At 54.2% G+C, this 27,515-nt stretch overlaps 1 protein-coding gene across 1 annotated transcript in view; it reads left to right on the forward strand.

Moving 5' to 3' along the window:
- LOC141728045 (uncharacterized) overlaps positions 1-27,515 on the forward strand; it is a 621,306-nt gene that overhangs the window by 202,530 nt on the left and 391,261 nt on the right. The window contains 1 exon segment of the mRNA XM_074534345.1: positions 3,860-4,951. Within this exon segment, the coding sequence (XP_074390446.1) occupies positions 3,860-4,951 (1,092 nt within the window).

The raw sequence follows: 27,515 nt of genomic DNA on the forward strand, positions 1-27,515 counted from the left end.
CCTCACCCTGGGGGATGCTCGGGGGGTCTCCATCCCTCTGGCCTCAGGCAATGCCTGTGCAGGGCTGGGGACCAGGGGCTCTGTGTCCCTCTCACCGCTGAGGGTGCTCGGGGCTGGGGGGGCTCTCCCGGGGAGGCTGGGGGGGTCTCTGTCCCTCAGCCCCACTGTGACCCCACCCAAACATCATCGGGGTCAGAGGGACAGAGACAGCCCCAAAGCCCCAGAAGGGCTGAACTTGTGGATGGAAATGCCCAGCTGCCCTTTTCTTCTGGTGCCTCCTCCTCTCCTCAGCTGAGGATGTCAAACTCCCCAGGAGCAGGAAAATCCCCATTCCCTGTTTCCTTGTAGCTGCAGCCTGGAACATCCACTCAGAGTGAAGAATTTTCTGATAGCTCTGCTGAATGACAATGGCAAGAGGTTTGTGAGAATGGGAAGAAATTGTGTTTTGATAGTAAATAAAATGTGCAAAATTATTTCGTTCTGACATATTCCTTTTCAGTCAGTTCTGGTCTGTTTTCAGAGTGCCACCTTCTCAGCTGATTGTGTTTGTGCCCTCCTTTCTCTCCTGCCTTTCTTTACCTGCTCTGTTTCTCTCTCAGTGTCTCCCTTGACCCAGGGCAGCTCCCACCAAAGACATTGCCCTGATTTAATTCCCAATTCAGGACCTACAACAACCATGGGTGAAGTTCTGAAGGCTGGCAGTGAAATGTCACTGTAGGATCTTGCTCCACTTGGCTTTTGGCTCCTTCTTGAGAGCTTTTCCTTCAAGGGCAGGAACATCTTTTCCTGGCAGGGAACTGGAATTCCAGCCCCTGGGAGTGTGTGCCGTGGATCCCAGAGGGGCATTCCCGAGGCTTCCAGGACACAGGGAATGGGGATTTTCCTGTTTCTGGTGAGTTTGACATCTTTGCCAAAGGAGAGGAGGAGGCACCAGAAGAAAAGGGCAGCTGGGCTTCATCTTTCCACGTGAATTAGGTGGGGGGGAAATCTCTCCTCCTGTCTGTAGCTGCTTCCACAGGGATGTGAGGGCTGATCCCAGAGCCCTAAGGGTCAAAGTCAGGGCTGCCCTCAGGGAATGCTCATCTCGTATTGAGGTGGGAGCGTGGGAGCACCTGGATCTTGGAGCATCCAACTGCCCCCCATGTTTGGAGGTGCCTGAGGAGGGCTGGGATGATGCCAGTGACATCCTGCAGTGACATCCCCTCTGTCCTGTTCTGGGTGAGCTCGGTCCCAAACCTGACCCTGACCCTGGTCTCAATCTCAGTCCATGTTTAGACACACTTACAGTTCTGTATTTAATCACATCCCAATTCCAAACTTGTCTAGCCCCAGACCCAATCCCAACCCCAGCCCTAAAGCAAATCCCATGTCTAGCCTTAACCCCAATCCCAGCTCTAATCCAAATCTCAGCCCCAACTCCAAGCCCAGCCCCAATTCCAGCCGCTTCCTAAATCCTCAGCCCCAAACCAAATCCCAGGTTCAGCCCTTCTGGGGGTTTGGGGGTGTCTTTGTCCCTCTGACCTCGATGATGTTTGGGCACAGGCATTGCCTGAGGCCAGAGGGACAGAGACCCCCCGAGCATCCCCCAGGGTGAGGGGACAGAGACTGCCCCGAGCACCCCCTGGCACAGGGGTGAGAGGGACGCAGAACCCCCCAGGCATTTCCTGGGATGAGAATGATGGAGATCCCCTGGGGAATGGCCTGGGGTGACAGGGACAGGGACACCCCTGGGGAATGGCCTGGGGTGACAGGGACAGGGACAATCGCAAAAAATTCCCCCTGAGCGTCCCCCAGGGTAAGAGGCACAGAGACCCCTTGAGCATCCCCAGGGCACTGGACAAAATAAACTAGGCAGAAATCAAACTTAATCCTACATAAAATACTTTGATGAATATTTGATTTTCCCAAGAGTCACATGTGATGGAAATGCAAACAAATCCCAAACAGGAATAAACTGACAATAGAAGAAATTCTGTGGCAATTCCAAGTTTCATTGGTTTCTGCACAGCTCCAGCTCAGCTGCTGGCAGGTTCCAATAAAAGAAAAGTGGAAATTAGGCCCAATAGAGATTATTAAAAGGAAGGGGAAACTTTGTGTAGCTGTAGGGATGAAGAGAATAATGGTTCTCACATTTGGCAAAGAACCCAAGCCTGTGAATTCCAGAGTTATTTGGGCATTTAGGTACTTGAGCTGGGCTTTTTTTGGGATTTATAGCAGCCTTGTGTTCCTCACCATGGGGTGAATGAACCTTGTCAGTCTCGCTGGTATCATTTGCTTCCTTTCCTCCAGTGATTTTAACAAACATTTCAAGGAAGGACAACAAAATATTTTCTTTTTCACTGGCCAACTACAACAGCCAATTTCCTCCTCAGTTCTCCCATAAGTTGCTCAGAGGAAGCTGTGTCCAAGTTTCCAAGAGTTCCTCCAGAGAGAACCACAACCTCCTCCTTGGAGGGAACCATCCTGTTGTCAAAGGCACTTGGGGTCAGACAACAGTGCCCTGAACACACTATGGCAAAATAATGTCGCAGTCTGGTTAAGAAAATTGTTGGAGAGATGCCTCTGCCCCAATTAAGGTGCTAAAAAGACCAAATCCAAGGTGGATTTTATTGAACAGTAAATGTGAGGTAGAAAAAGATGGAAAGAAAGAGAAAAGGGGGGAGAGTAAGGGAGTGACAGGGACAGAGACCTCCCCTGGAGCAGGCCAAGTGTGACATCCCCTGTGTGTCTGCCCTTCCCAGGATGGGGGTTTTACACCTGAGCCAGTTTGGGTAAGGGGGGTGGTGTTCACCCCCTGAGCAGGGATTACCCCACTGTTTCAGGCTGCAATGCAAGATGTAACCAAATGCTTGTTTTCAATCCCCATCTTCATCAACCGTTATAAACAGGTGGGGCATTGTTCTTTATCTCTTCCATGACTCAGCCCTGATAACGCCCTGCAGGGGAGATATCTTCTGTGAATGGGCCATTGAGTGTCACTGCAGGACTGATAAAATTCCATCATCCCCCTGTGGGATGCTCTGCCTAGGGGGAAGAAACAAGCATTCCTACCTGGATATAAGCTGAGCCTTGCTATGCCAGGAGCAGCTTGCCTACTGGATTCCCAGAGGACAAGAGCTCCATAACCACCACTGGACCTTCAGAGGAAGACCAGAATCTTCTACAGGATCACTGCTTTGACAGAATCACGTTCATCACTCCAACAGGACTGCAGCCACCACCCTGACCAACAGGGTGTCAGGTTATATCCTGACTCTGTCAGTTTAAGGCAGGGTTTCTGTATCATTGCCTTGATCCTAATTTTGTTTTTGAATTGGAATTCTGGCTTAGACTCTCCCCCAGGTTTGCCTTCAATCCAGTGCAAAATTTAGTGTGCTCATTTCTTGTTTTCCTCCCAAAACAGGATTTCCCATTCTTAAAACTTAGCCAGATGGAGAGAGAGACTGAGAGGAAGAGGAAGATGCCCTGGACACCCAGATAGGTGAGGAGGAAGTCAGTGCCCCTTTCCCCCTCTCTCCTGCTCCATCTCCCAGCCCAGCACAGCCCCTGGGCTGCAGGACAACCCTTCTGACAACGCCATCCTTCCGGGGATGCACTGGTGGGATCTCCTTCCCTTTCCCTCTGGCACGGAGGCAAATCCCATCCTCTCCTTGTCTTTCCTCCCCCAGAGAAGAAGCTGAGGATGGAGACCAAGAAGGAGAAATTCCCCCAACAGAACCTTGTGGAAGAGGCCGTTTTGAGCAGTGCCACGGTGCAGAATTCAAACTGGGAGGAAATGCCTCAGAGATCCCACAGGAAGAGGGGCTTCAAGCCAGCCCAGGGTGCTCTCAGGAGGAAAGACCCACCCTGAGCCATGAAGGCGGACGGAGCTTCAGCCAAAGCTCAGAGCTGGTGGTCCATGAGCAGCTTCATGATCAGAAGAAGCCCTACAAGTGCTCAGAGTGTGAGAAGAGCTTCAGGCACAGCAGCACCCTGATGAGCCACCAGATGACCCACACTGGGGAATGGCCCTACAAGTGTGGGGAGTGTGGGAAGGGCTTCAGCTACAGTTCCGCCCTCATCAGGCACCAAAGCATCCACACTGGGGAGAAGCCCTATGAGTGTGCCCAGTGTCAGAAGAGGTTTCGGACCAGCTCCACTCTCCTCCAGCATGAGCAGATTCACACCGATGAGAGGCTCTTCCGCTGCCCTGAGTGTGGAAAAGGCTTCAAGCGCAACTACACCCTCGTCAGCTACCGGCGCATCCACACTGGGGAGAGGCCCTACGAGTGTCCTGAGTGTCAGAAGATGTTTCACACCAGCTCTGATCTTCTCCTGCATGAACGGATTCACACGGATGAGAGACCATTCCTCTGCCCTAGCTGCGGGAAGGGCTTCAAGCGCAACTCCCACCTCATCAGGCACAAGCGGACCCACACTGGGGAGAGGCCCTACGAGTGTGGGGAATGTGGGATGAGCTTTAGCCACAACTCTAACCTGATCTCCCACCAGAAGACCCACACCAGTAAACGGCCCTATGAATGTGGGGAATGTGGGAAGAGCTTCAGGCAGAAGTCTCTCTTGAGCTGCCACCAGAGGATCCACACTGGGGAAAGGCCATACAAGTGTGGGGAATGTGGGATGACCTTTAGTAGGAGGCCCCAACTGATCATCCACCAAATGACCCACACTGGGGAGAAGCCCTACAATTGCCCTGAGTGTCAGAAGAAGTTTCACACCAGTTCTCATCTCGTCCAGCACCAGCGGATTCACACGGTTGAGAGGCCCTTCCGCTGTCCTGACTGCGGGAAGGGCTTCAAGCACAACTCCACCCTGATCACCCACCGGCGCATCCACACTGGGGAGAGGCACTACGAGTGTCCCCAGTGTGGGAAGAGCTTCACCAGCAGCTCTCACTTGACCAGACACCAACGGAGTCACCAGTAAAAGAAATCCTGCACATGCCCCAACTGCAGGAAGAGTTCATGCACTGCTCCAGCTTTATCCCCCATGGGACAACCCACGTTGGGAAGAGCCCTGGGAACCCATTTTCCCTGTGATCCATCTGGGAAGACAGCTGTACCTTTTCCTGCCCCTGCCAATGATATGATGTGGGATGGAAGAATATGAGGGTCTGGCCATGGCCCTGTCATTACATTTATTCCCACCTCAGGTCATTGCTTGGGGCAGGAAAGGGACTCTCTCTCCCTGAAGAGAAGGGTGAAATTTCCAGGCAGGGAAAATTGTGGCCAGGCAGACCCAGTGAATTGTTTTTAGTTTTCCCTGTAAATAGTTTTTCTTATCCATTCTGTTATCAATATAATTTCTGTTCCATTTGTTCCTTATCTTGTTGCTGTTCCCAATAAATCGTTCTTATCCCAGCCCGGGATCTTCGCCTTTTGTGCTTTCCATGGGAGGTGGGAGGGCAGTGAGGGCAGTGCGGTTTTAGTGGAAGCAGGAAATTGGGGAATCCCATTCCTGAACCCTGGCCCGTGGAAACCGAGCATCCCAGCTGGTCCCAGCCCTGGTGGCCATGGCAACAGCCTTGGGAGCGGGTCCCTGGCTGGGGCTGTGGGAACCTCTTTCGCTCTGGTGCCCAGGGACAGGAGTGGAGGGAACGGCTGCAGCTAAGTTGGGGCAGGCTCAAGTTGGATGTCCGGAAAAGGTTTTTGCCCAGAGGCTGCTGGGGCCCTGCCCAGTCTCCCCAGGGAAGGGTCCCAGCTCCAGGGCTCTCTGAGCTGCAGCAGCGTTTGGACAGCGCTGCCAGGCCCAGGCTGGCATTGTTGGGGTGTCCTGTGCAGGGTCAGCAGTTGGACTGGAGGATCCTGATGGGTCCCTCCCAGCTCAGCCAATTCTGTGGCTCTGGGATCCCATGAGCCTGGGGATGGGGCTGCCAATTGTTGCCATGGCAACGGGCTGTGGCTGCAGGCCTGAGCTGGTGTCCATGGCAACCACGCCTGGCATGGGGTCTCCATGGAGCTGCCAAGGGACTGCCCATAGCAACAGGGGGCTGGGGATGGTTGCCATGGAAACTGAACAGAACAACAGGATGCTGGTTATGGTTGCCTACTAAGGATCAGATTTGTCACAGACCCTCAGAGGGGTTCCATGGGGACTTTCCAGGAGTCTCCAGGCTGTTCCAGAGCTGGAATGTCACAGGCACAGACAGGGGCTCCATGGACACCTCACAGGGCTTTCTGGCGATGCTAAAGAGCCCTGTGGTCAGAGGCAGTCACAGCCATTCCATGGTGACATCCCAGGGGACCTTGGGCTGCAAAGGCACCAATCTGTCACAGGCACTCATGGGGGCTCCACGGTGACATCCCAGGAGTCCCCAGGCTGCCAAAGAGCTGGGATGTCCCAGACACTCAAAAGGGATCCTGTCATGGGCACAAAGGGAGCTTCAGGCAAAAGCTTGATTTCTTTATTGGACAAACTCCTCCTAATACATGAGGTGCAGATATTACACGAAACAGCCACAATGGTTCCTCAACCTCCTGCAAGGCCCCTAGACTTCTAAAATTCCTTCTAAGAGAGGAGACTGGGAACAGCTGTATCCAATACAAGCCCCAGTCTTTGTCAAAGGTGTAAAAGATTGCACATATGAATTGAACTTAAACGCTATTTGTCCCACAGGATTAATCATAGAATACCCAATAAATTTCTATAAATACAGCTCTGATTTTTTCTGATCATGATTAGACAGAATGGTTCATTTACACCACAGAGTAAATGAAAAAAATGAGTTATTGCTGCAATCTTAGGTGGTCTGGATACAATGTTCCCTGCGAGTGTCTTGTGCCAATGGGTAGGAACCATGAGAGCACCAGCACACAGACACAAACACAGACATACAGACACACACACACACACACACACACACACACACACAGACACACAGAGAGAGAAACGCTGAAAGTGTCCAGAGGCCAAAGAGAAAGGATTGTCCAGGGTATAAATGGAGGGAAAGAGGGTGCAATGGAGACCACCAGGGATCCAGTGGTCTGAGGGCTCAGGGGTGGTACACAGGGAAGGGACCAGTAGGGAATGCCAGGGTAGATGGACAGGGTTACACACCAATGGGAAGGGAGAACTCACCAGAACATGAACATATAGGTGTAAAAGGGGTAGAGAAGGCCAATGGAGAGGACAGAACTGGGACAAATTAACATAGTGCTGCAGAACACCATGGGGAAGCCTTTTTTCTCACTTTGAGCTGTGAGGAGTGCCCAGAGCCTGTGGTGTGTCTTTCCAGGGCATTGCTACTGCCTTTTCCCTGGTAGGCTCACAGGTTTGCACAGTTGTGCAGTGTCACAATGATCTCCTTGGTTCTGCAGTCCTGCTGTGGCTGCTGCGTAACAATGGACCTGTGGTACCTTGAGGCTCCATAGTGTCACCATGGTCCCTTTGGTTCCACAAAGACCTGCTGGGACATGATGGATCCTTGGTTCCATGAGGTGCCTGGCTTCCCACAGCCCCTCACAGACCCCTTTGGCCTCTCAGAGTTCCCCATGGCCCATCATGGTCTCTCAAGGCCCTTAATAGTGCCTCATGACTGATGGCCCCTCACAGCCCCTCTCAGCCTCAGGGCCGGGGTTCCACCCAAGGCAGGAGAACAGGTTGGGCCCTACTTGTTCTGCTTTCATTTCAGTCCCTTCACAGCCACGAATGCTGAAATGGAGCCTTTCCCCAGCGTTTTCCTCGGGGTTAACTGCGGGCTGAAGCTCTGTGCTGGCCCCGGCCCCAGCGCCACCATCCCTGCAGCCGCCAGGCCTTTGCTGTCCCCCCGTGTCCGTTCCCTGTCCCCGAGTCCCGCCCGGCTCTGGCAGCAGCAGCAGCCGCAGCGCAGGGGGTGCCGGCCCGGCCCAGCCGGGGCTCCCGGCCAGGAGCAGCAGCAGCGCCGGCCCCTTCCCGCCTGCTCCTGCCTCGGCTCCCAAGGGCTTCTTCCAGGGCTTCTTCTGGAGCAGAGCAACCAGCACCCACACACAGCCCTGACTGCTCAGGGCCCGCCTGTGCTGCCCTGAGCCAGCCCTCAGAGGAAGAAAGGATCGGGTTCCAGCGCTGTTTCCAGCTCTGTTTGACTCACCCTGAGGTGACAGCAGGAGGCTGCTGGGGCCTTTGCCTTGGGAATTGCAGATCATGGCTGCTCTTGGCCCTCTTCTGCTTGCAACCCGAATTTTATCCATAAAAATGCAAGTGCCTCTTTCAGTTGGTGCTACCCACGGTGCTTTCATGACAGTGAAGTCAGTATTTTTGTCACAGGCATAAAGATCAGCAGATACTGGAATGCTCACCAGCCCCGGACACTAAGATGAGAGGAATTAAAGCTTCACAGGCCACATTTGCAGGGCTCAAACAGAGCCCTGTTGCTGGCACTGTTGAAATAGAATAAGCTGACAGAGACTGTCACAGAATTTGCCTCTGCAATGTGGAAATAAATAAAAAAATCCATCAGGAGAAACAGAAACCCGAACTTCTCTACTCGCTTCATTGCTCCTTCCCAGCAGCAGGAAACACAGATGCCCAGACGTGTTTTGCACTGCTGCTGCCCCCAGTTTGAGCCCAGGCTCTGCCCAGTCCCAGCGGGAACCTGAGCCCAGCCCAGGGAGCTCAGCGCACACGGGGCCAGGCCCAGAGCCCCGGGCACGGCCGCCCATTGCAGGGCAGCGGCGCAGACGGAATGTCCTGCGGCCCAAACCTCCTGCTCCTGCCACACAGTGCCAGCCTTCTCCCCCTCCTCCTCCTCTCCCAGCACGGCACAAATTCCAGCTCAGAGGAGGCTTCCCCAGACAGCGCTCCGGCTCCTGTTCCAGCCTGAGTGTCCCTGCAGAGGAACAGGGCCTCTTTCAGCCACTTGCACAAGCTCAGGCTTCTCACTTCATGGGGAGTCTGGGATGCAGATGGTCTTGTTAAGAAAGACAAAAGCCAAAATGGATTAGTAGAAAAAAATCACCCTTCTTCCAGGGAAGGTTCACCCAGTCGTTCCCTGCATTTCTCCTTTTCAGATTGTTTTAGTCAGTTACTCTGGGAGGTCCAGCTTGTTCTGGTGCTTCTCATGAACTGATTGTGCTCTTGATTTATGCACCAAGGCACCAGATGTGGAATCATCTACACTGAATTCAGAAACAAACTCTCTCTGTCAGACCATTTTCACATTCCAGATAATTTTCAAGATTTCCACTGACAGGCTGGAATGATTATCACACAACTCTCCACTTGTGGCTGCAGGCTCTGGAGATTCTTTCTCTGCATTCAGCCAGGCTTGTATTCCCTAACAATTCCTGGTACCACCTCCTCTTTTCTTAGCCTGGAACACTAACAATGAAAACCTTACCCACAGCACATCTCCCCAGTCCATCAGGAAAAGAAAGGACAAGTTTTCAAGTCCCCAAAACCTTTGTCCTTCTTTGCTGCAAGAGTCCTGCTGCATGCATAGTGTGGAAAGCCAAGAGAAGCTGCAGGTGGTGGCACATCTTCTGACAGGAGCTTGACCTCATTTTCCAGGAAAGGTTCTTGAAAAGAGCAGACAGGATTGCAGAGAAGATTCCTGGAAAACTGAAACAGCTTGATATGAAAATTGAAAGAAACAATGCAAAATATTTTCCTCAATTTATTTCTATGCTCCCCTTTTCTGAAATAAACAGGGCCAGGAGACTTCTCCTTTTTAATGCCTTTATTAAAAGTGATCAGCTCAGGATTGGGTGGCTCGGCAGGGCCGCAGTCCCCGTCGTGTCTCCCAGGGCGACTCAGAGGAGGAGGATATGCGCAGCTCTGTCCACCAGGGGCAGAGCCGGGGGATCCAGTCCTCGTGGGAGCCTTTAGGGCGTGATGTTCCCGTCAGATGTTACTTCTCTCAACGCCTCAGCTGCCTGGTCCCGGCGTTGGGATGACTCTCTGCTCCGGGCAAGAGGGACTCCGCATCTCTCCAGGCTCAGCACTTGGCTCCTCATGTCCAGACATAACTTTAGTCTCTCAATTCTTATTTGGCTCGTTGTTTTTGGGGTTTTCTCTGTGGGTTTCGAGTCGTGGTCCCACAAAGCATTCTGGTCTTTGGAGTCACTTTGCATAACCCCCCCCCACCCTCTCAGGTGTCTTCCCTATATTGGAAGAGCGCACTGCCTCGGGGAGGGGCCATCACCCCACCCAGCCAGGCCTTTTACTAATACAAAAGACGAGATAAGCTCCAACGACCCGTGATTACCATGACAAAACACTAAGAACTCTGGCAGAGACAGAGACCTGGCTGCATGCCTGTAACTCTTTCTTACAAAAAAAATATTAACCGAATTTTTGTTCATAACACCATTCAAACACAGGATTTTGTCTGGTCCTCGTCAACTTCTCCCTCTTAATCCTAACCGGCTTCCTGAGGGCTGAGCGACGCAGGAAGAAGTTAGTTTCTTCTGATAGGAGAGCAATACATTCTTTTTCTCTGACAAATTGCAGTGTTCTATGGCTGCTATATTAGCAAAAAGCCAATCATAAAATACATATTTCTCAGAGGACCTCGGAATGGGTTGCTGTTGGGGAACACTCTGTTTGCATGGGATAAGGGCAAGTTTGACCTTCTATTGATGCTGGAAAGGATTTGGAAGCGCTCAACACAGCCCTGACTGAGAGCTTCCCTGTTGCAGTGCATGTTTTTGATTGTAATTCGGTCCTAGTAGTCAGTTTTATGACACCCCCTTATTTGGTATTGTTATACCACATTTTATTCCCAATGGGTTGTTCCTTCACCCACCCACCCCCCCCCGTGTTGTTGGCTTTGCCCTAGTTGTCCATCTCCCCAAAGTCCTGCCCTTTTGTTCCCTTTTCCTCCTCCCATTCAATGTCAATCCCTCCCCAAGCCTGCCCCTTTCTCTAGAAACTTCCCTGTCCATTTGATATCCTTTGAAACCCTATTGGTTTGTTTAAGTTCTCCTCCTCCCCTGTAATCCCCTATTGGTTTAAACAATGTATTCCCCGCCTTGTGTTCCACCCTCAGTTTCTCCCAACTGGCTAAAGACTGTATCCTCTCCAGGGACCTCCGCAGTTTGGAAATCAGTGGAGGCCTTTAATTCAGTGTCATTCTGTCGCTGACTCTGAGGGGAATAAATATACAGAAGACCTCTCCCTGTTCCTTGTCGCTACCCCAGCGCACTCCACATGTGCTATAAAGCAGCCATGCCCTACAGCCAAACCCCAGAGTTGACAGTTTTCTGGGGGCGGCCCACTCTGGGTGTTGGTGTTGGCAGCGAGTCGGGCTGAAGAAATCGGGCACTGCAGCACTTCCCGAATGAGCTCTTCTTTTGCAATAAAGAGATGGAGCTGTCAGCCCAGTGTCCGGGTGGCAGCAGCAGCAAAGCCCACCCGGCAGCAGCGCTGGCTGAGCTCCATGGCCAGGAGCAGCCGTGGATGCCCACGGTGTGGGCAGGCAGGAGCCAGGCAGGGGCTGCTGTGACCAGCGGCGGGGCCCCGACGGCTGGAGGAGCCCATGCTGAGCGTCCCTGGGCTGAGGGCACATTTCCTTCCCTGGCATCATCTGGGTCTGGAGCTCCTCCAGTGGCATGCCCTGGGAAAGAGGGAAGCCATCAGTAGGTGCTTGCCTTGAGAATAATGGAAAGAGGCTGGACTCTGAAGGAAGTCCTTCATAGCCGGAGGGATGAGTTCAGAGCCCGACAGACACTGGGCCTGTGGCAGCCCCGGATCTCTTATGAGCATAGTGGGGATTTGTCCCCCAGGCCTCATCTGTTCACCCAGGGACACATGCTGAACACACACACACAGAAGATGGCTCAGCACTGTTGCTGCTCCCTGAGTGTGTTGTTTGGGTCTCTCTAAAGGCATGCAGGGACTTTGGGTCACCTCTCTGCTGTGCAGGGGACTGGGGACACCAAGAAGTTGTGCACGGAATTTAATGTATGTCCAAAGGTGTGCAGGGGCATCTGTAAATTGAGCAGGACTTGGGGGTCACCTGTGAGGCACACAGGGGGATTTTAGGGTGGCTGAGGATACTCATAAGATGTGCACGGAGTTTGGGTGTTCCCTGAAGTGTGCAACTACCCTGATGTCCTGTGTTACATTATTTTTGTAAGCTTTGGCATCAAGTTGTTCACTTTTTAAATACGGGCCACAGGGCTGCACAGCACAGAGCAGGGACTTGGTGTTAGCATGGCAGGTCCGCTGCTGCCTGCAATAGTGGGAATCACCAACATGAGTGGAATTTTAGATTTGGCATTGTTGGTGTATGTAGAACCATGAAAAGCCTCACTTGTCCAATGTTTTATAACTCACTTCCTGTGAAAAAAAAAAAGAGATTGCAAATAGGTATCAGGAGGGACATGCTCTCCCTGCTGGAAGGGCACCTCTTGAGATCCATTCCAATAAAATCCTGCCCCAGCCACAAGGTCACAGCAGGCTCGGAGGTCACAGAGTTGCCAGAGCCCCGTGGTTGCACAGTAGCACAAGGAGCAAGCAGTCTGTCCTTGAGCACAACTGTTGCGGCAGCAGTAGTGGCGGCGGTAGCAGTGGTGCTGACATTGGGACAGCACTGTCAGGACAGCGGTAGCAGCAAGAGCTGCAGGACTGGCAGAGGGCAAGGCACCATGGCCCTTGCTCTGCGCCTCTTCCTCCTGCTCCTCCTGGCCATGGCCCTGCCTGCCAGGGCTGCCCAGGCTGCTCCGCTGCAAGCGTGGCGAGCAGGTGAGCCGGCAGCCTGGCTCCCCTTTCCCGGGACAGCGCTCCCTGCTCCCCGGGAAGCGCTGGGGATGGTTTTCCCCAGGGTATTTAGGGCGGGTTTCCTCTGGGGGAGGGAGAGAGCCCCCAGGGCCCTGGGCTGGCCCTGTTGCCTCTCCAGGGATGTGTCACAGGGCTTGCAAAGAGGGTGGAGAGTGACCAGGAGCCAGCCCAGAACTGCCCAGGCCCCTGTGCAGCTCTGGCTTCGTCCATTCACACCTGGCTCCCACGGCCTTAACCAACTCCCTTGCAGTGCCCAGTTGCCTAAGGCAGAGTGGGATGCCAGCACACCATGGAAATGGGTTTGTTTGTGCTCCCTTCTAGACTGGGATGGCAACATGCATTATCTGGATGACCTATCGGATGATGGCTTGAAACCTCTTGAAAATTCTTGAGGTAAGTTCTCCTGTGCCTTTCCTGGCAAAATAATCAGTTTCTATGTGAAAATAGGTCACTTGTGAGCCCTTTCCCTTAACAGAATCTCATGGTTGAAAGAATCTGATAACCTGGTCCTGTTTCTTTCTGGAGTCTGAGGGATCCCACTGTGGAGGCATCCCCTAAGTTACACCCCATGAGCTCCTTCCCCTCTTCCAATGTCCCTGAAACACTGCCTCCCATTTCCTTGATTGGCCCTTTGTAGTGCCCTGAGACCAAGATCAGCCCCCAGGCCCCCAGGGATAGAAAGCTGGATCCACCCTGTATCTGTGCCTGCGACATGAATATTTCACCGCGCTGCTCCATTAAACATCTGAGGATATTTTGCAATGTCCCTTTTTGCTAATAACACAGGATCACTGTCAGTGGGAGTAAGGATCTGTCCATCCTCCTCCCACGTTCAAGGCCAGTGTGTCCTTCTGTGTGCTCTGTGCAGCCACAGAGAAGAGCAGAGAGGGAAGGGGCTGGGCCCAGGGCTGTGCCCCGGAGCTGAGCCTTTCTCAGCTCCTTTGCCGGCCCCAGGGAGCCTGAGCTGCTCCTGCTGCCACTGCCAAGGCCTGGCCCTACCTGGGGCTGGGTTTGGAGCTCCAGCAGCTCCAGGGAGTCCTTTCTGCCCCGACTGCCTCACAAGGGGCTCCTTCCATCCCAGTGTGGGGCCACTGCAGGCACGAGTGGGCACTGCAGGGCCCCTGGCCCTGCTCCTGAGTGCAAGGCAGAGCTGAGGGAGTGCCTTGGAGGGCACCAGTCACGCAGGTGCACTCACTGCCACTCAGGCCTGAAGGAGAATTGGAACATTTTTCTATTAAGATCATGCTCTGAGCAATGTTGTTGGAAGAACCAAGATACAGGAGAGAAGAAATCACTGGAGGCAGCCAAACTTCTGGACAGGATGCTGAATGACCTGGAGAGACGCCGTGGTGGGTGCATTTCCCTCAGCCTTGTCCTCGGGCTCAGCAGCCGGGGGCTTTGGCTGCACATCTGGACACGCCGTGCCCGGCACAGCGGGAAGGGATCCATGGCAGCCTCGCTGCCCCGCTGCTGCTTCCACGCCCTACAGGGCTGTTTGCCAGCCTGGCCTGGCTGCAGCTTCTCCCCAGCCTCTGCAGGAAGGCATTGGGCATCAGCTGACAGGCAGCCCAAACTGCACCATGGGCCTGAGATACCCTGCGATTTCCAATTCTCTTGGCAGATCCTGAGGGGCAGCTGTTTGGAGGAGGGAGGGCCCTGGGCAGTTCCAAGAGCCTTGGCCTTTGCCTGATCCTTATCTATTCCTTTAACTAGGGGAACTTCGTGAAGCCGTCACCTCCCCAATTGGGAATGGCTCCACCTGATCCAGGTGTCCCTTTTCCTTTCTCCAGAGATGGTCCAAAAGTCTTTGCGGAAGGCAGCACATCCTGGAGGATTCAATGTACCCATGCCAGCCACTGACACAGGAAGTGAAGAGATGCCAGACAGTGCCACAGAAGGTGATTGCTGTGCCAGGCTCAGCCAGGCTTAGCAGTCCTGCTGGGGTCCCTCCTTGTGAGACACGTCCTGAAAGCTGCAAGCGACTGCATGGGGTGCCCATGGTGGGGAAAGGGCAGAGGGGGAGAGCAAGGCTGCAGTGTGTCCTGACAGGGCCTGACTCTGTGCCCTGGGACTGGGGTAGCTGTCACAGGGCAGGGAGGGCCAGGGCTGGCAGTGGCTGCTCAGGGATGGCTTTGGCCCGTGTCCCTCCAAGCAGCCACTGCCCAAGCAGCTCCACAGCCCCCGGGCTCTCCTCCCGGCCTGCTGGGCTTTGTTGGGTGGCACAGCCTGTGCCAAGGGGCAGCAAGGTGCCTGCAGGCCCCAGCTCTGGGGGAAATGGAGAACGTCCTGCCCGCATCCACCATGCTGCCAGCTCAGCAGTGCAGCACAGCATGGGCTCACGCTCCCCATTCCTCCCACAGACATTGTCACTGAAGCAGGAATATATACCCCGGATCCAGTGCACCTCCCAAGAACTGTCTGCCCCCAGGATGCGCAGAGGACGTGCACGATAGGCACAGTGGTGACAGTGTGCTCTGTGCCACTTGTGCTGATAGGCTGCTATCTTGGCATTCGCAAGCTGGCAATCAAGATGAGACGGTCAGTTGCTGATTTTTCTCCACAGTTTTCTTATAACTGTGCTCCATGGCATTGGTAGCCTGACTCGTAGTCGTGCTGCTGTGGAGTTGTGGCCCGTCCATGGTTGTCCAAACAACTCTGCTGAGGGTTCTGCTGCTGCCCAGAGCTTTCATTGGCCTCCTCATTGCTGGGCCTTGTCCTGGGGGGCCCGCTGGGGCTGCAGCCAGTGCTGGCTCCCACTGAGGCTGCCTGGCCAAGAGCAGCCCCAGGGGCACAGGGCAGAGGCACAGCAAGTTCTTAGCAGTGTTTGGGCAGCAGAGTTCAGGACAGGGCAATGCTTATTTAGTAGCTCATGTAAACTTTCATGGCAACAGTGGTGTTGCGGGACAAGAAAATGTGCTCCAGTTCTGTGTTAAAACATGGTTTTCTTTATGAAATTCATTCACTGTTTTAACACTTAGTTTAAAATATAACTCCTTTTCCAGTGCTTACTAGTGTTATTTGGTATAATGAACGATGGCATTAGTATCCCATGGCTGAATTAGAAGACTGTAAGTACTATAAAATGGAATCAGTTTTACACTCTTATGTCTTTCACAGACTTATGAAACTTTTGGTGGTTTGATGTGACCAATAGAAGAGTTTTCCTCTGCTTTTAATTCAAACAAGCAGCAGAGCTGGAACCTGTTGAGAAGAGTCTGTTCACTTCATAGTTAAGCAAACTGCCAGGGTTCTTTATTGAGCGACATAAAATCTATATTTTATGTACATACTCCTGACAAGTCAGTGATAGAAATGAGGGATTTGGACTCTTTGAGAAGTACTGACCTACTGCGCACTGGCTTGCCAAAGCTAAGTCTGTAATAATCAGTCTTTTTCAGAAGACAATGTTCAGTTTCTTCCTGGCACTCCCTCTTGCATTTGTACTCAAAAACACTTCTTGAAAGAAATTTACACGGGCTCTTTATGGTCCCTTATTTGACTTTTCTCTCTTTCTCCAGTGATGCCAATGAAAACCTGGATGATTTGATGAAAAAAGCTGCAAAGCAGATCCTGGAGAAGAGGGCATACATCTGCTCCCACCCTCTGGACAGGGCGTTCTGATCCCTCCCTGACAGCAGGCACTCATGAATGTCAGTCAGGGAGGGATTTGCTGCAGTTGCAGTATTTCACACAATAAAAGCACCTTTTATTTAATATCTTTACTTAATGTAACTGTATAAAATAAAATTTCTTTCTAACCACTACTTCATAGAATAAGGATAAATAAAGAGATTTTATTTTAAGCTGAAGTTATTTTTTTAGATTTATGGATGGATAGATAAATAGAGAGATAGATAATAGATAGATGTATATATATATGTCTGTTCCTCTTGGAGGTTTGGATGGGGAGATGTTTCTTCCCAGGGAAGGGATTGTGTGGTTTCTCAGTATCTTTTCACTTCAATCAGGTGCTCATTCCCTGAGCAAGTCTGAAAGACTTGGACAATCACAACAGTTCTGCTTTGGAGGCACCTCCAGCTCTCTTGTCCAGCAGCACCACCAGAACACTGAGTCCCCAGTATCCAGGGAGCTTCTGCTGTCACCCTGAGGGACACCACTGGTCACTGACGTCCATCGGGCCTCTAAGCCATTGACCGCAACCCCCTGGATGTGACCAGCCAGGCAATTGCTCATTCTCCAAACTGTGCCTCCATCAGATCCATAGCTCACCAAAGGAGGGACAAGGATGCTGGGCAGGGCTGATGTGTCCAGGGCATGGCAGAAGTCCAGAGTGGTGGCATCTCTAGCTCTTCCCTTGTGCACTGGGGTGTAACTTCGCGGATGGGTCACAGGCAATATGTTCTCCGGCCAGCTCACTCCCTGAGTCCCACGGACAGTCACAAGAGAGGCTGCCCCTGGATCCCTACAGGGACCTTCCCAGCTGGCGGTGCGTACAGGGGCTCGCTGCTCCCTGCAGCTGACACCTGTGGCACGGGTGACACAGCAGCAAGCCAGTACGAGGTACTGAGGCGAAGGAATAGAGAGAGATCACTTGTTTGAGTTCTAAGGAAGGTTTATGTCCCCAGAGGAGTCAGGGACAACTGACAATAACTGAGGGCAAAACACTGATTTTTAAGGAAGGGAGGGAAGAATGGGAGGGACACAACTTTTTACCAAGGGGAAGGCATTGGGGAAGGAGTGCAGTGCAAGGGCTATCCAATAGAAACCAACAAGGGGAAGGAGCAAACCTTGAAATCCAATTTGCTTCGAGGAAGGGATGAATGACAGGGTACGCGCCAGAACAAAAGGCTGTGCTGTCTTTGATGGACAGGGGCATTGACATATTCTTGGTGAATAAACAACTCAGGACTGAACCACCAGAGAAACCAAGTGGGATACGTGGAATGAAACATTACAAACATATAACAAGGAATATTTATAACTTACTACAGAAGAACAAACTGTAAAATAACAGACTACCACACTGGGGTGTTGCAGTGTGTTTCTATTGTGTTTTCAATTGCAAGTCAGTTTCAATGGTCAGTTCTATAATCCACCCCCCCATCTCTTGTATTGTTATAGCATATTTTATCCTTAATGGATTGTTCCTTTGCACCTCTCTTGTTGGTTTTGTCCTGGTTTTCCATCTTCCCAAAGACCTGCCCCTTTGTTCCTCAATGTTCCCTGTTCCTTCTCCTAGGAGGAGCAATGTCAGTCCCTCCTCATACCTGCCCCTTTCTCCAGAAACTTCCCTGTCATTTATGTATACCACGAGGTCCCATTGCTTTGTTTAACCTCTTCCCCTCCCCTGTAATTCCCAATTGGTTTAAGCACTGTATTCCCTGCCTTATGCTTCTGCCCAGGTTTCCCCCACTTGGTTAAAGTTTTGTACCCTCCCGTTGAACTTCACCTGTTTAAAAACCTCTTCTAGAGCCTGGACTTGTGTCTTTCTGTGCCTGACCTTCCTGGGCATAAACACCTTTGGGAGTCATACAGAAGACCTCTCCTTGTTCCTTGTCCCTGCCCTTGAAGCATTCCACCTGTGCCATACAGCAGTTGTGCCCTACAGCTGCACCCAAATTGTGAGGCTTTTTGTGGGCAGCCCCCTCCTGGTGACAGTGCTGGGAGCAGCCCAGGCTGAAGAACTCTGGCACCGCGTCACTGAGGCAGCCACTCCATCATGGAAGGCCTCTGGCTTTGTCAGGCCGCACAGACCCACCCTGTGCTCCTCAGGGTTTCCTTTGGCATCCCATCCAAGCATTGAAGAGGTTGGATGACTGTTCCCCCTGTTTTATTGACTGTGTCCTTTGAGGACCACAAGAGGAAGCAGTGCCTTAAATTGCACATGAAGAGCAAATGGTGAAGTAAAGGCTTCACCTTTCCTATGAAGCCAAAGGGCTGTGTTAGCCATGGCCCCCCCAAGGTGCCAAATTTCCAGCTGGGAAGTTGCTGACTGGAGGGAATGTGGCACTTGTCTCCAGCCAGAGATCCCTCATTCCTTAGCATGCTGGGCTGTGGCTGACATGGATGTGATCTCCTGTGCCAGTGCCCAGAACACAGAGCAGTGAGCTCAGCTTGGGGGTGGGAAAGTCCAGCTGTTGGACACAACTGCCAGGCAGGAGGAGCTCCCTCCCAGAGAAGGAAAATTCCAGCCATGCGCAATCTGGTATTGCTGGAAGGGAAAATCGTGTTTTGTAATTCTCGACCTCAAACAGCTTCCTTTAAATGCTTCTTATAGGAAGGGAACATTCCCAGGGAAGCTGCAGTGTAGGTGTGGCCCGTCCATGGTTGTCCAAAGAACTCTCCTGAGGGGTCTGCTGCTGCCCAGAGCTTTCATTGGCCTCCTCATTGCTGGGCCTTGTCCTGGGGGGCCCGCTGGGGCTGCAGCCAGTGCTGGCTCCCACTGAGGCTGCCTGGCCAAGAGCAGCCCCAGGGGCACAGGGCAGAGGAAAGCACGGTGGGGAGGAGAAAGAGCAGGGACGAGATTGCCCTTGAAAGGCAGAGGCGCTCTGGGGGCCGCTCCTGGCCAGGGAGCCTGCCCAGAGCCATGTCCTGCTCGCTGGGGCCTTGAGGGGCAGCTGTGCAGCTGGGCCAAGCTGTGCCAGCAGCTCCAGCCGTGCTGGGGAGCCTTGCAAGCTCTGGGCCCTGCTGTGCAGGAGGCTCCCTGTGTGCCACTGGCAGCTGGGGCCTCAGCCATCTCCTCTCTCCATAGTTCCACCTCTTGATAGCAGCTGAAGGAGAGTGGCAGGATCTCACGCCCAGATAACTTGAGCAGTTCCTCCAGCAGTGGTGAGGACCTGGGCAGACCCATCAGAAGCCCTCAGAGGAAAACCCCAGAACAGCTGCCATCTATGAGGCAACCGCCTGTGGATGTCCCAATGCCACCTCCTCTCCCTGTGGGAATCCCTGAGCCTCCTCCACTCCCCACAGGGATCACCAATATGCCTCCACCCCCTCCCAGTCCATCCTAACAACTGCCACGACCCCAAAACCAGTTCAGCACCTTCCATACCCAGCTGAGTCCACCACGTCCCCCTCCTCCCAAAACCATCTAACCTGCGTGCCAAATGACACTGAAGGTGCTTCTGTCCCCCACCCCCCGTCTCCATTCCAGAGCTTTGCCCAGCTCTTCAGCTACAATAAAGAGATGGAGCTGTAACCTCAGTGTCCAGGTGGAAGCTGCAGCAAAGCCCACCCAGCAGCAGCACAGGCTGAGCTCCATGCCAAGGAGCCCCCAGCCGTGGATGCCCACAGTGTGGGCAGGCAGGAGCCAGGCAGGAGCTGCTGTGACCAGCGGCGGGGCCTCGAGGACTGGGGAAGCCCATGCTGAGCGTCCCTGGGCTGAGGGAACATTTCCTTCCCTGGCATCATCTGGGCCTGGACCATCTCCAGGGACACAGCCTGACCAGAAATGTCAGCAGGCAGAACAAAGGTTTTGCTGAGCAGTGGCCCTTTGATGAAGCAAAATATTTACAACCAAGGCAGTCCATTGCTACACTTGAGGGTCCTCTTTGGGGACTGAGGCCATGAGGTCACAGCAGGCTCAGGGGTCACAGCAGGCTGAGGTCACAGTTGGCTCTGAGGTCACAGAGGTCCCAGACCCCGTGGTTGCACAGCAGCACAAGGAACGAGCAGTCAGTCCTTGAGCACAACTGTTGTGGCAGCAGCAGCAGCGGTGGCAGCAGTGGTACTGACATTGGGACAGCGGTGTCACGACAGCAGTGGCAGCAAGAGCTGCGGGACTGGCAGAGGGCAAGGCACCATGGCCCTTGCTCTGCGCCTCTTCCTCCTGCTCCTCCTGGCCGTGGCCCTGCCTGCCAGGGCTGCCCAGGCTGCTCCGCTGCAAGGGTGGCGAGCAGGTGAGCCGGCAGCCTGGCTCCCCTTTCCCGGGACAGCGCTCCCTGCTCCCCGGGAAGCGCTGGGGATGGTTTTCCCCAGGCCTTTAGGGAGGGTTTCCTCTGGGGGAGGGAGAGAGCCCCCAGGGCCCTGGGCTGGCCCTGTTGCCTCTCCAGGGATGTGTCACAGGGCCTGCAAAGAGGGTGGAGAGTGACCAGGAGCCAGCCCAGAGCTGCCCAGGCCCCTGTGCAGCTTTGGCCTTGTGCATTCACATCTGGCCCCCACGGACTTTCCTGACCCCCTTGCAGTGCCCATTTCCCGGAGGCAGAAGGGGATGCCAGCGCATCATGGAAATGGGTCTGGCCTCTGCTCCCTTCTAGATTTGGATCGCGACTTTGATGATTTGGAATTGTTGTTGAATGATATTCGGAATGTCTTGAAGAATGCTGGAGGCAAGTACTGAATTTCCCTTTCTAGTGACATATTAATCACTATCCAAGTGGCAAGAGCTCGTTCATCTGCCATTTTCGTTAGAGGTTAAGTCAGGGCAGAAGGGTTCTGAAAACATTGCCCTGCTCCTTTCTGGAGCCCTGAGTGATTCCACAGGATCACTGTCAGTGGGAGGAAGGAGCATTTAGCTGTCCATCCTCCTCCCATGTGCAATGTCAATGTTTCCTTCCGTGCAGTCTGTGCAGTCACAGAGGAGAGCAGAGAGGGAAGGGGGCGGGCCCACGGTTGTGCCCCGGGGCTGAGCCTTCCACACCCTGAGGATCTCCTACAGTGCCACGGGTGATGTTCTGTCCTGCCTTTCTTTGCAGCTGAACCTCTTGGTGAAGGTGATCTGGCTTCCCAACCCATGTCCACAACTGAGCCTCTGGGAGATGGTGAGGGTAGGTCAACGCCTTTCCCCTGGGAGAGCTGCCAGCTCAGAGCCCAAAGCTCGGCCAGGAGGGCATCGCTGCAGGTGCCAGGACAGAGCCATGCACGTGTGTGCCCTCGCCCTATGCGATCCCCACACCGCTCCTGTGGCTTAGTGGTGTCCGTGCAGCTGAGTAGAGGCGGCAGAAGCTTCTGTGGTTGTTGTCTTACAGACGTGCCTGCAGGGAGGACTTTTCCTCATCCTTCCCTCATTCCTACACAGAAGCCTGCCTCCCATCGCAGGGGTGAGTAGTGTGTCCCTGCTGACCCCACAGGCTGAGCCCTGCTTCTGTGGGATCCATTAATGGGAAAAGGAAACTTGTTTATCTAAGGTCCTCTAAAAGGAAAGAACAAAGCTGCAGGACAGAAGAAAGCCCATGAGTCATCTGAACACATGAGGCAAAGGACGAAGGAAATGCAGCAGGCAGGACAAGGTGGGTGCATTTCTCTCAACCTTGTCCTCGGGCTCAGCAGCCGGGGGCTTTGGCTGCACATCTGGACACGCCGTTCCCGGCACAGCGGGAAGGGATCCATGGCAGCCTCACTGCCCCGCGGCTGCTTCCACACCCTGCAGGGCTGTTTGCCAGCCTGGCCTGGCTGCAGCTTCTCCCCAGCCACTGCAGGATTGAATGTGGCATCAGCTGACAGGCAGCCCAAACTGCACAACGCACCTCAGATCCCCTGCAATTTCCCATCTCCAGGCAAATCAGATGGGGCATCTGTTTGGAGCAGAGAGGGCCCTGGCCTAACCAAAAATTTTATAGGGATTTCCTGATTCTTAACCATGTCTTTGACAAGCATTTGCTCCTGAAGATTCCCCATCCTCAATGGGGAACAGCCTCACCTGACCCAGCTGTACCTCATCCTTTCTCCAGAAGCAGATGGAGAGGCTGTGCGGAAGGAAGGCTGTGCATTTCTCGGAGGAAGCAGTGGCTCATTGGAAGCCTCTGCTCCAGGAAGGGAGGCGATGCCAGGTACAGCCACAGGAGGTAATTGCTGTGCCTCTGGGCCTGAGTCCTGCTGAGGATTGAGCTGCCCTCTCTGCTGCTTGGCACTGCGGGCACAGCCTGGACAGGACGGGCACAGCCCCGAGGAATTGTCCCGAGCAGGCTCAGGGCACTCGGCTACTGAGCTGTCCTGCTGGGCTCCCTCCGTGGGAGACACGTCCTGAAACCTGGGAGCGGCTGCACGGGGTGCCCGTGGTGGGGAAAGGGCAGAGGGGGAGAGCAAGGCTCCAGTGGGTCCTGAGAGGGCTTGGCCATGTGCCCTTGGGATGGGGAAAGGGTCCCAAGGCAAAGAGGGACGGAGAGATAGAAGAACGTGGGAAAGGCAGGAGAAAGGGCAGGACAGTCAGAGGGACAGGGGGACAGCTGTGGCACTGCCTGATGCACTTTTCCCCAGGCATTTAGCAAGAGTTGCAGCTGTGGGAGTGAGAGCAACCAGGGTCCTGAGCTGCTTCAGCAGCCCCACCAGGGATGTTGCACAGGGCATGGAAAGAGGGTGTAGAGTGACCAGGAGCCTGCCCAGAGCTCCCCAGGCCCCTGCGCAGCTTTGGCCTTGTCCATTGACATCTGGCTCCTACAGCCATACCCGACCCCCTTGCAGTGCCCATTTCCCAGGGGCAGACGGGGATCTCTGCACGCCCTGAAAAATGTTCTCATCTGTGCTCCGTTTTAGATGAGGTGTCTGGAAAGGTTTCTCCATTAGATGGGGGGCATAATGTTTTGAAGCCTTTGGAACGTCCTGCAGGTATGTTCTCACTCTCCCACCAAGGAATAATTTTTGACAGCCTGGCAGGAACCTGGTTACAGAAGCTTCTGTGGCTGTTGTGTTACAGATGTGTCTGCAGGGAGGACTTTTCCTGTTCCTTTGCTGGTTCCTTCATCGAAGCCAGGCTTCCATCGCAGGGGTGAGTAGTGTGTCCCTGCTGACCCCACAGGCTGAGTTCTGCTTTTGTGGTATCCATTCATAGGAAATCAAACCATGTTTTTCGAAGGTCCTCCAACAGGAAAGTACAAATCTACAGGACAGAAGAAAGCTCATGAGCCATCTGAATACATGAGGCAAAGGACAAAGGAAATGCAGCAGGCAGGACAAGGTGGGTGCATTTCCCTCAGCCCTGTCCTGGCGCTCAGCAGCCGGGGGCTTTGGCTGCACATCTGGACACGCCGTGCCCGGCACAGCGGGAAGGGATCCATGGCAGCCTCACTGCCCCGCTGCTGCTTCCACGCCCTGCAGGGCTGTTTGCCAGCCTGGCCTGGCTGCAGCTTCTCCCCAGCCTCTGCAGGAAGGCATTGGGCATCAGCTGCCACGCAGCCCAAACAGCAGCACGGACCTCAGATCCCCTGGGATTTCCCTGTCACCAGTCAAATCAGAAGGGGCAGCTGTTTGGAGTAGAGAGGGCCTTGGCCTAACCAAAAATTTTATAGGGATTTCTTGCTTCTTAACCATGTCTGTGACAAGCATTTGCTCCTGAAGATGCCCCATCCTCAATGGGGAACAGCCCCACCTGACCCAGCTGTACCTCATCCTTTCTCCAGAAGCAGATGGAGAGGCTGTGATGAAGGCTCAGTTTCCTGGAGGAAGCAGTGGCTCATTGGCAGCCTCTGCTGCGGAAAGGGAGGCGATGCCAGGCACAGCCACAGGAGGTAATTGCTGTGCCTCTGGGCCTGAGCCCTGCTGAGGATTGAGCTGCCCTCTCTGCTGCTTGGCACTGCGGGCACAGCCCGGACAAGACGGGCACAGCCCCGAGGAATTGTCCCGAGCAGGCTCAGGGCACTCGGCTACTGAGCTGTCCTGCTGGGCTCCCTCCGTGGGAGACACGTCCCGACACCTGGGAGCGGCTGCACGGGGTGCCCATGGTGGGGAAAGGGCAGAGGGGGAGAGCAAGGCTCCAGTGGGTCCTGAGAGGGCTTGGCCATGTGCCCTTGGGATGGGGAAAGGGTCCCAAGGCAAAGAGGGACGGAGAGATAGAAGAAGGTGGGAAAGGCAGGAGAAAGGGCAGGACAGTCAGAGGGACAGGGGGACAGCTGTGGCACTGCCTGATGCACTTTTCCCCAGGCATTTAGCAAGAGTTGCAGTTGTGGGTATGAGAGCCCACAGGGCCCTGGGCTGCTTCAGCTGCCCCAACAAGGGTGTTGCACAGGGCATGGAAAGAGGGTGTAGAGTGACCAGGAGCCTGCCCAGAGCTCCCCAGGCCCCTGTGCAGCTTTTGCCATGTCCATTGACATCTGGCTCCTACAGCCTTACCCGACCCCCTTGCAGTGCCCATTTCCCAGAGGCAGACGGGGATCCCAGCATGCCCTGAAAAATGTTCTCATCTCTGCTCTGTTCTAGATGAGCTTGCTAGGAAGATTTCTCCATTAGATTGGCTGAATAAAGTTTTGAAGCCTTTGGAACCTCCTGCAGGTATGTTCTCACTCTCCCACCAAGGAATAATTGTTGACAACCTGGCAGGAACCTGGTTACAGAAGCTTCTGTGGCTGTTGTGTTACAGATGTGTCTGCAGGGAGGACTTTTCCTGTTCCTTTGCTGGTTCCTTCACCGAAGCCAGGCTTCCATCGCAGGGGTGAGTAGTGTGTCCCTGCTGACCCCACCGGCGGAGCCCTTCTTCTGTGGGATCCATTCATAGGAAATGGAACCACTTTCTTTTAAGGTCCTCTGAGAGGGAAGAACAAAGACACAGGGCACAAGAAAGTGCATGAGCCAAATAACATGGTGACGGAACTGCACAAAGGGAATGGTGAGAACTTTTCTCTGAGCCTTGTCCTGGTGCTCAGCAGCCGGGGGCTTTGGCTGCACATCTGGACACGCCGTGCCTGGAACAGCGGGAAGGGATCCATGGCAGCCTCGCTGCCCTGCTGGTGCATCCACGCCCTGCAGGGCTGTTTGCCAGCCTGGCCTGGCTGCAGCTTCTCCCCAGCCTCTGCAGGAAGGCATTTGGCATCAGCTGCCATGCAGCCCAAACTGCACCAGGGATCCCCTGCATTTTCCCGGTGTCTGAGCACATCCTGAGGTGTGGCTGCTTGGCAGAGGGAGGGCCATAGGAAGCCCCAAAGGCCTGTGGGGATCAGGATTTTCCTGATTCTTATCCATGTTGTGGACAAGTATTGCCTTCTGAAGAGGCAACCACCTGGATGAGCAATGATTCCATCTGATGCCACCAAGCCTCTTCCTTTCTCAAGGGATGGAAAGAGAGGCTCTATGGAAGGTGGCATTTCCTGCAGGAAGGAGGCGATGCCAGGCACAGCCACAGGAGGTAATTGCTGTGCCTCTGGGCCTGAGCCCTGCTGAGGCTTGAGCTGCCCTCTCTGCTGCTTGGCACTGCGGGCACAGCCCAGACAAGACGGGCACAGCCCAGAGGAATTGTCCCGAGCAGGCTCAGGGCACTCGGCTACTGAGCTGTCCTGCTGGGCTCCCTCCGTGGGAGACACGTCCCGAAACCTGGGAGCGGCTGCACGGGGTGCCCGTGGTGGGGAAAGGGCAGAGGGGGAGAGCAAGGCTCCAGTGTGTCCTGAGAGGGCCTGGCTATGTGCCCGTGGGCTGTGGGAGGTGTTCCATGGGCAGGTGGGCAAGCAGGAGGGAGGGACGGAGGTTGGGAGCGACAGCTGTGGCACTGCAGATTTCTCCAGGCATTTAGTGAGGCTTTCCTGTGTGGGAAGGGAGAGAGCCCCAGGGCCCTGGGCTGCTCCAGCTGCCCCTCCAGGGATGTTGCACAGCACCTGCAAAGAGTGTGGAGAGTGACCAGGAGGCACAGGCTCCCACAGCCTTACCCCACCCCCTTGCAGTGTCCAATTCCCCAAGGGAGAAGGGGATCCCAGCACACCATGGAAATGGTTCTGTAGCATCTGTGCTCCCCTCTCGACTTGCATGTGACTTCGATTAGTTGGAAATGCTGGTGAATGGTACTTTGAAGATTTTGCCAGATGTTGAAGGCAAGTTCTCAATGTACCTTTCCTGACAGAATAATCGGTGGCAGTGTGGCAAGGGCTTACTCATGAGCCAGTTCCCTTAAACTTCACTGAAGGCTGATCAGTTCTGGAAACCTTACCCTGCTCCCTTTTGGAGCCCTGAGGGATCCCACAGGATCGCTGTCAGTGGGAGGAAGGAGTATTTATCTGTCCATCCTCCTCCTGTGTGCAATGCCACTGTGTCCTTCTGTGTGCTCTGTGCCGCCACAGAGAAGAGCAGAGCGGAAAGGGGCTGGGCCCAGGGCTGTGCCCCAGGGCTGAGCCATTCTCAGCTCCTTTGCCGGCCCCAGGGAGCCTGAGCTGCTCCTGCTGCCACTGCCAAGGCCTGGCCCTGCCTGGGGTTGGGTTTGGAGCTCCAGCAGCTCCAGGGAGTCCTTTCTGCCCCAGCAACCCTGCATGTGGCTCCTTCCATCCCAGTGTGGGGCCACTGCAGGCATGAGGTCCCCCTGGCCCTGCTCCTGAGTGGAAGGCAGAGCCAAGGGAGTGACTTGGATGGCACTAATCACCCAGGTGCCCTCACTGCCACTCGGGCCTGAAGGAGAATCTTCAGCAGTGTCATTGGAGCTATTGTGTCCTGCCTTTCATTGCAGCTGAGTCTGTTGCTAAAGGTGATCTGGCTTCCCAGACCACGTTCAGGATTGAGCCTCTGGGAGATGGTGAGGGTAGGTCAAGGCCTTTCCCCTGAGAGAGCTGCCAGCTCAGAGCCCAAAGCTCGGCCAGGGGGGCATTGCTGCAGGTGCCAGAACAGAGCCATGCACATGTGTGCACTCGCCCTGCACGATCCACTCACAACTTCCGCTCAGCACTGGCAGCTGTTTGGAGGAGGGTGGGCCCTGGCCCAGTGGAAAAAGCCTAGATGATTTGTTGAGTTTACCCGATTTTGCATAAGCATGATGTCCTGAACATGCCATCAAAGTAATGGATAACTGTTCCATCTGTTAAGGTGTAATTTTTGTTTCTCCAGTGATGGGCCAAAATGCAGGACAGAAGGAGGTGTTTCCGCAAGGAAGCAGAGGCCGATTGGCAGCCCCTGCTGCAGGAAGGAAGGCCAAGCCAAACACAGGCATGGGCATGGGCACAGGCTCAGAAGGTAAT

Source organism: Zonotrichia albicollis, unplaced genomic scaffold, assembly GCF_047830755.1.
Source record: "Zonotrichia albicollis isolate bZonAlb1 unplaced genomic scaffold, bZonAlb1.hap1 Scaffold_83, whole genome shotgun sequence".
Classification (NCBI taxonomy): Eukaryota; Metazoa; Chordata; class Aves; order Passeriformes; family Passerellidae; genus Zonotrichia; species Zonotrichia albicollis.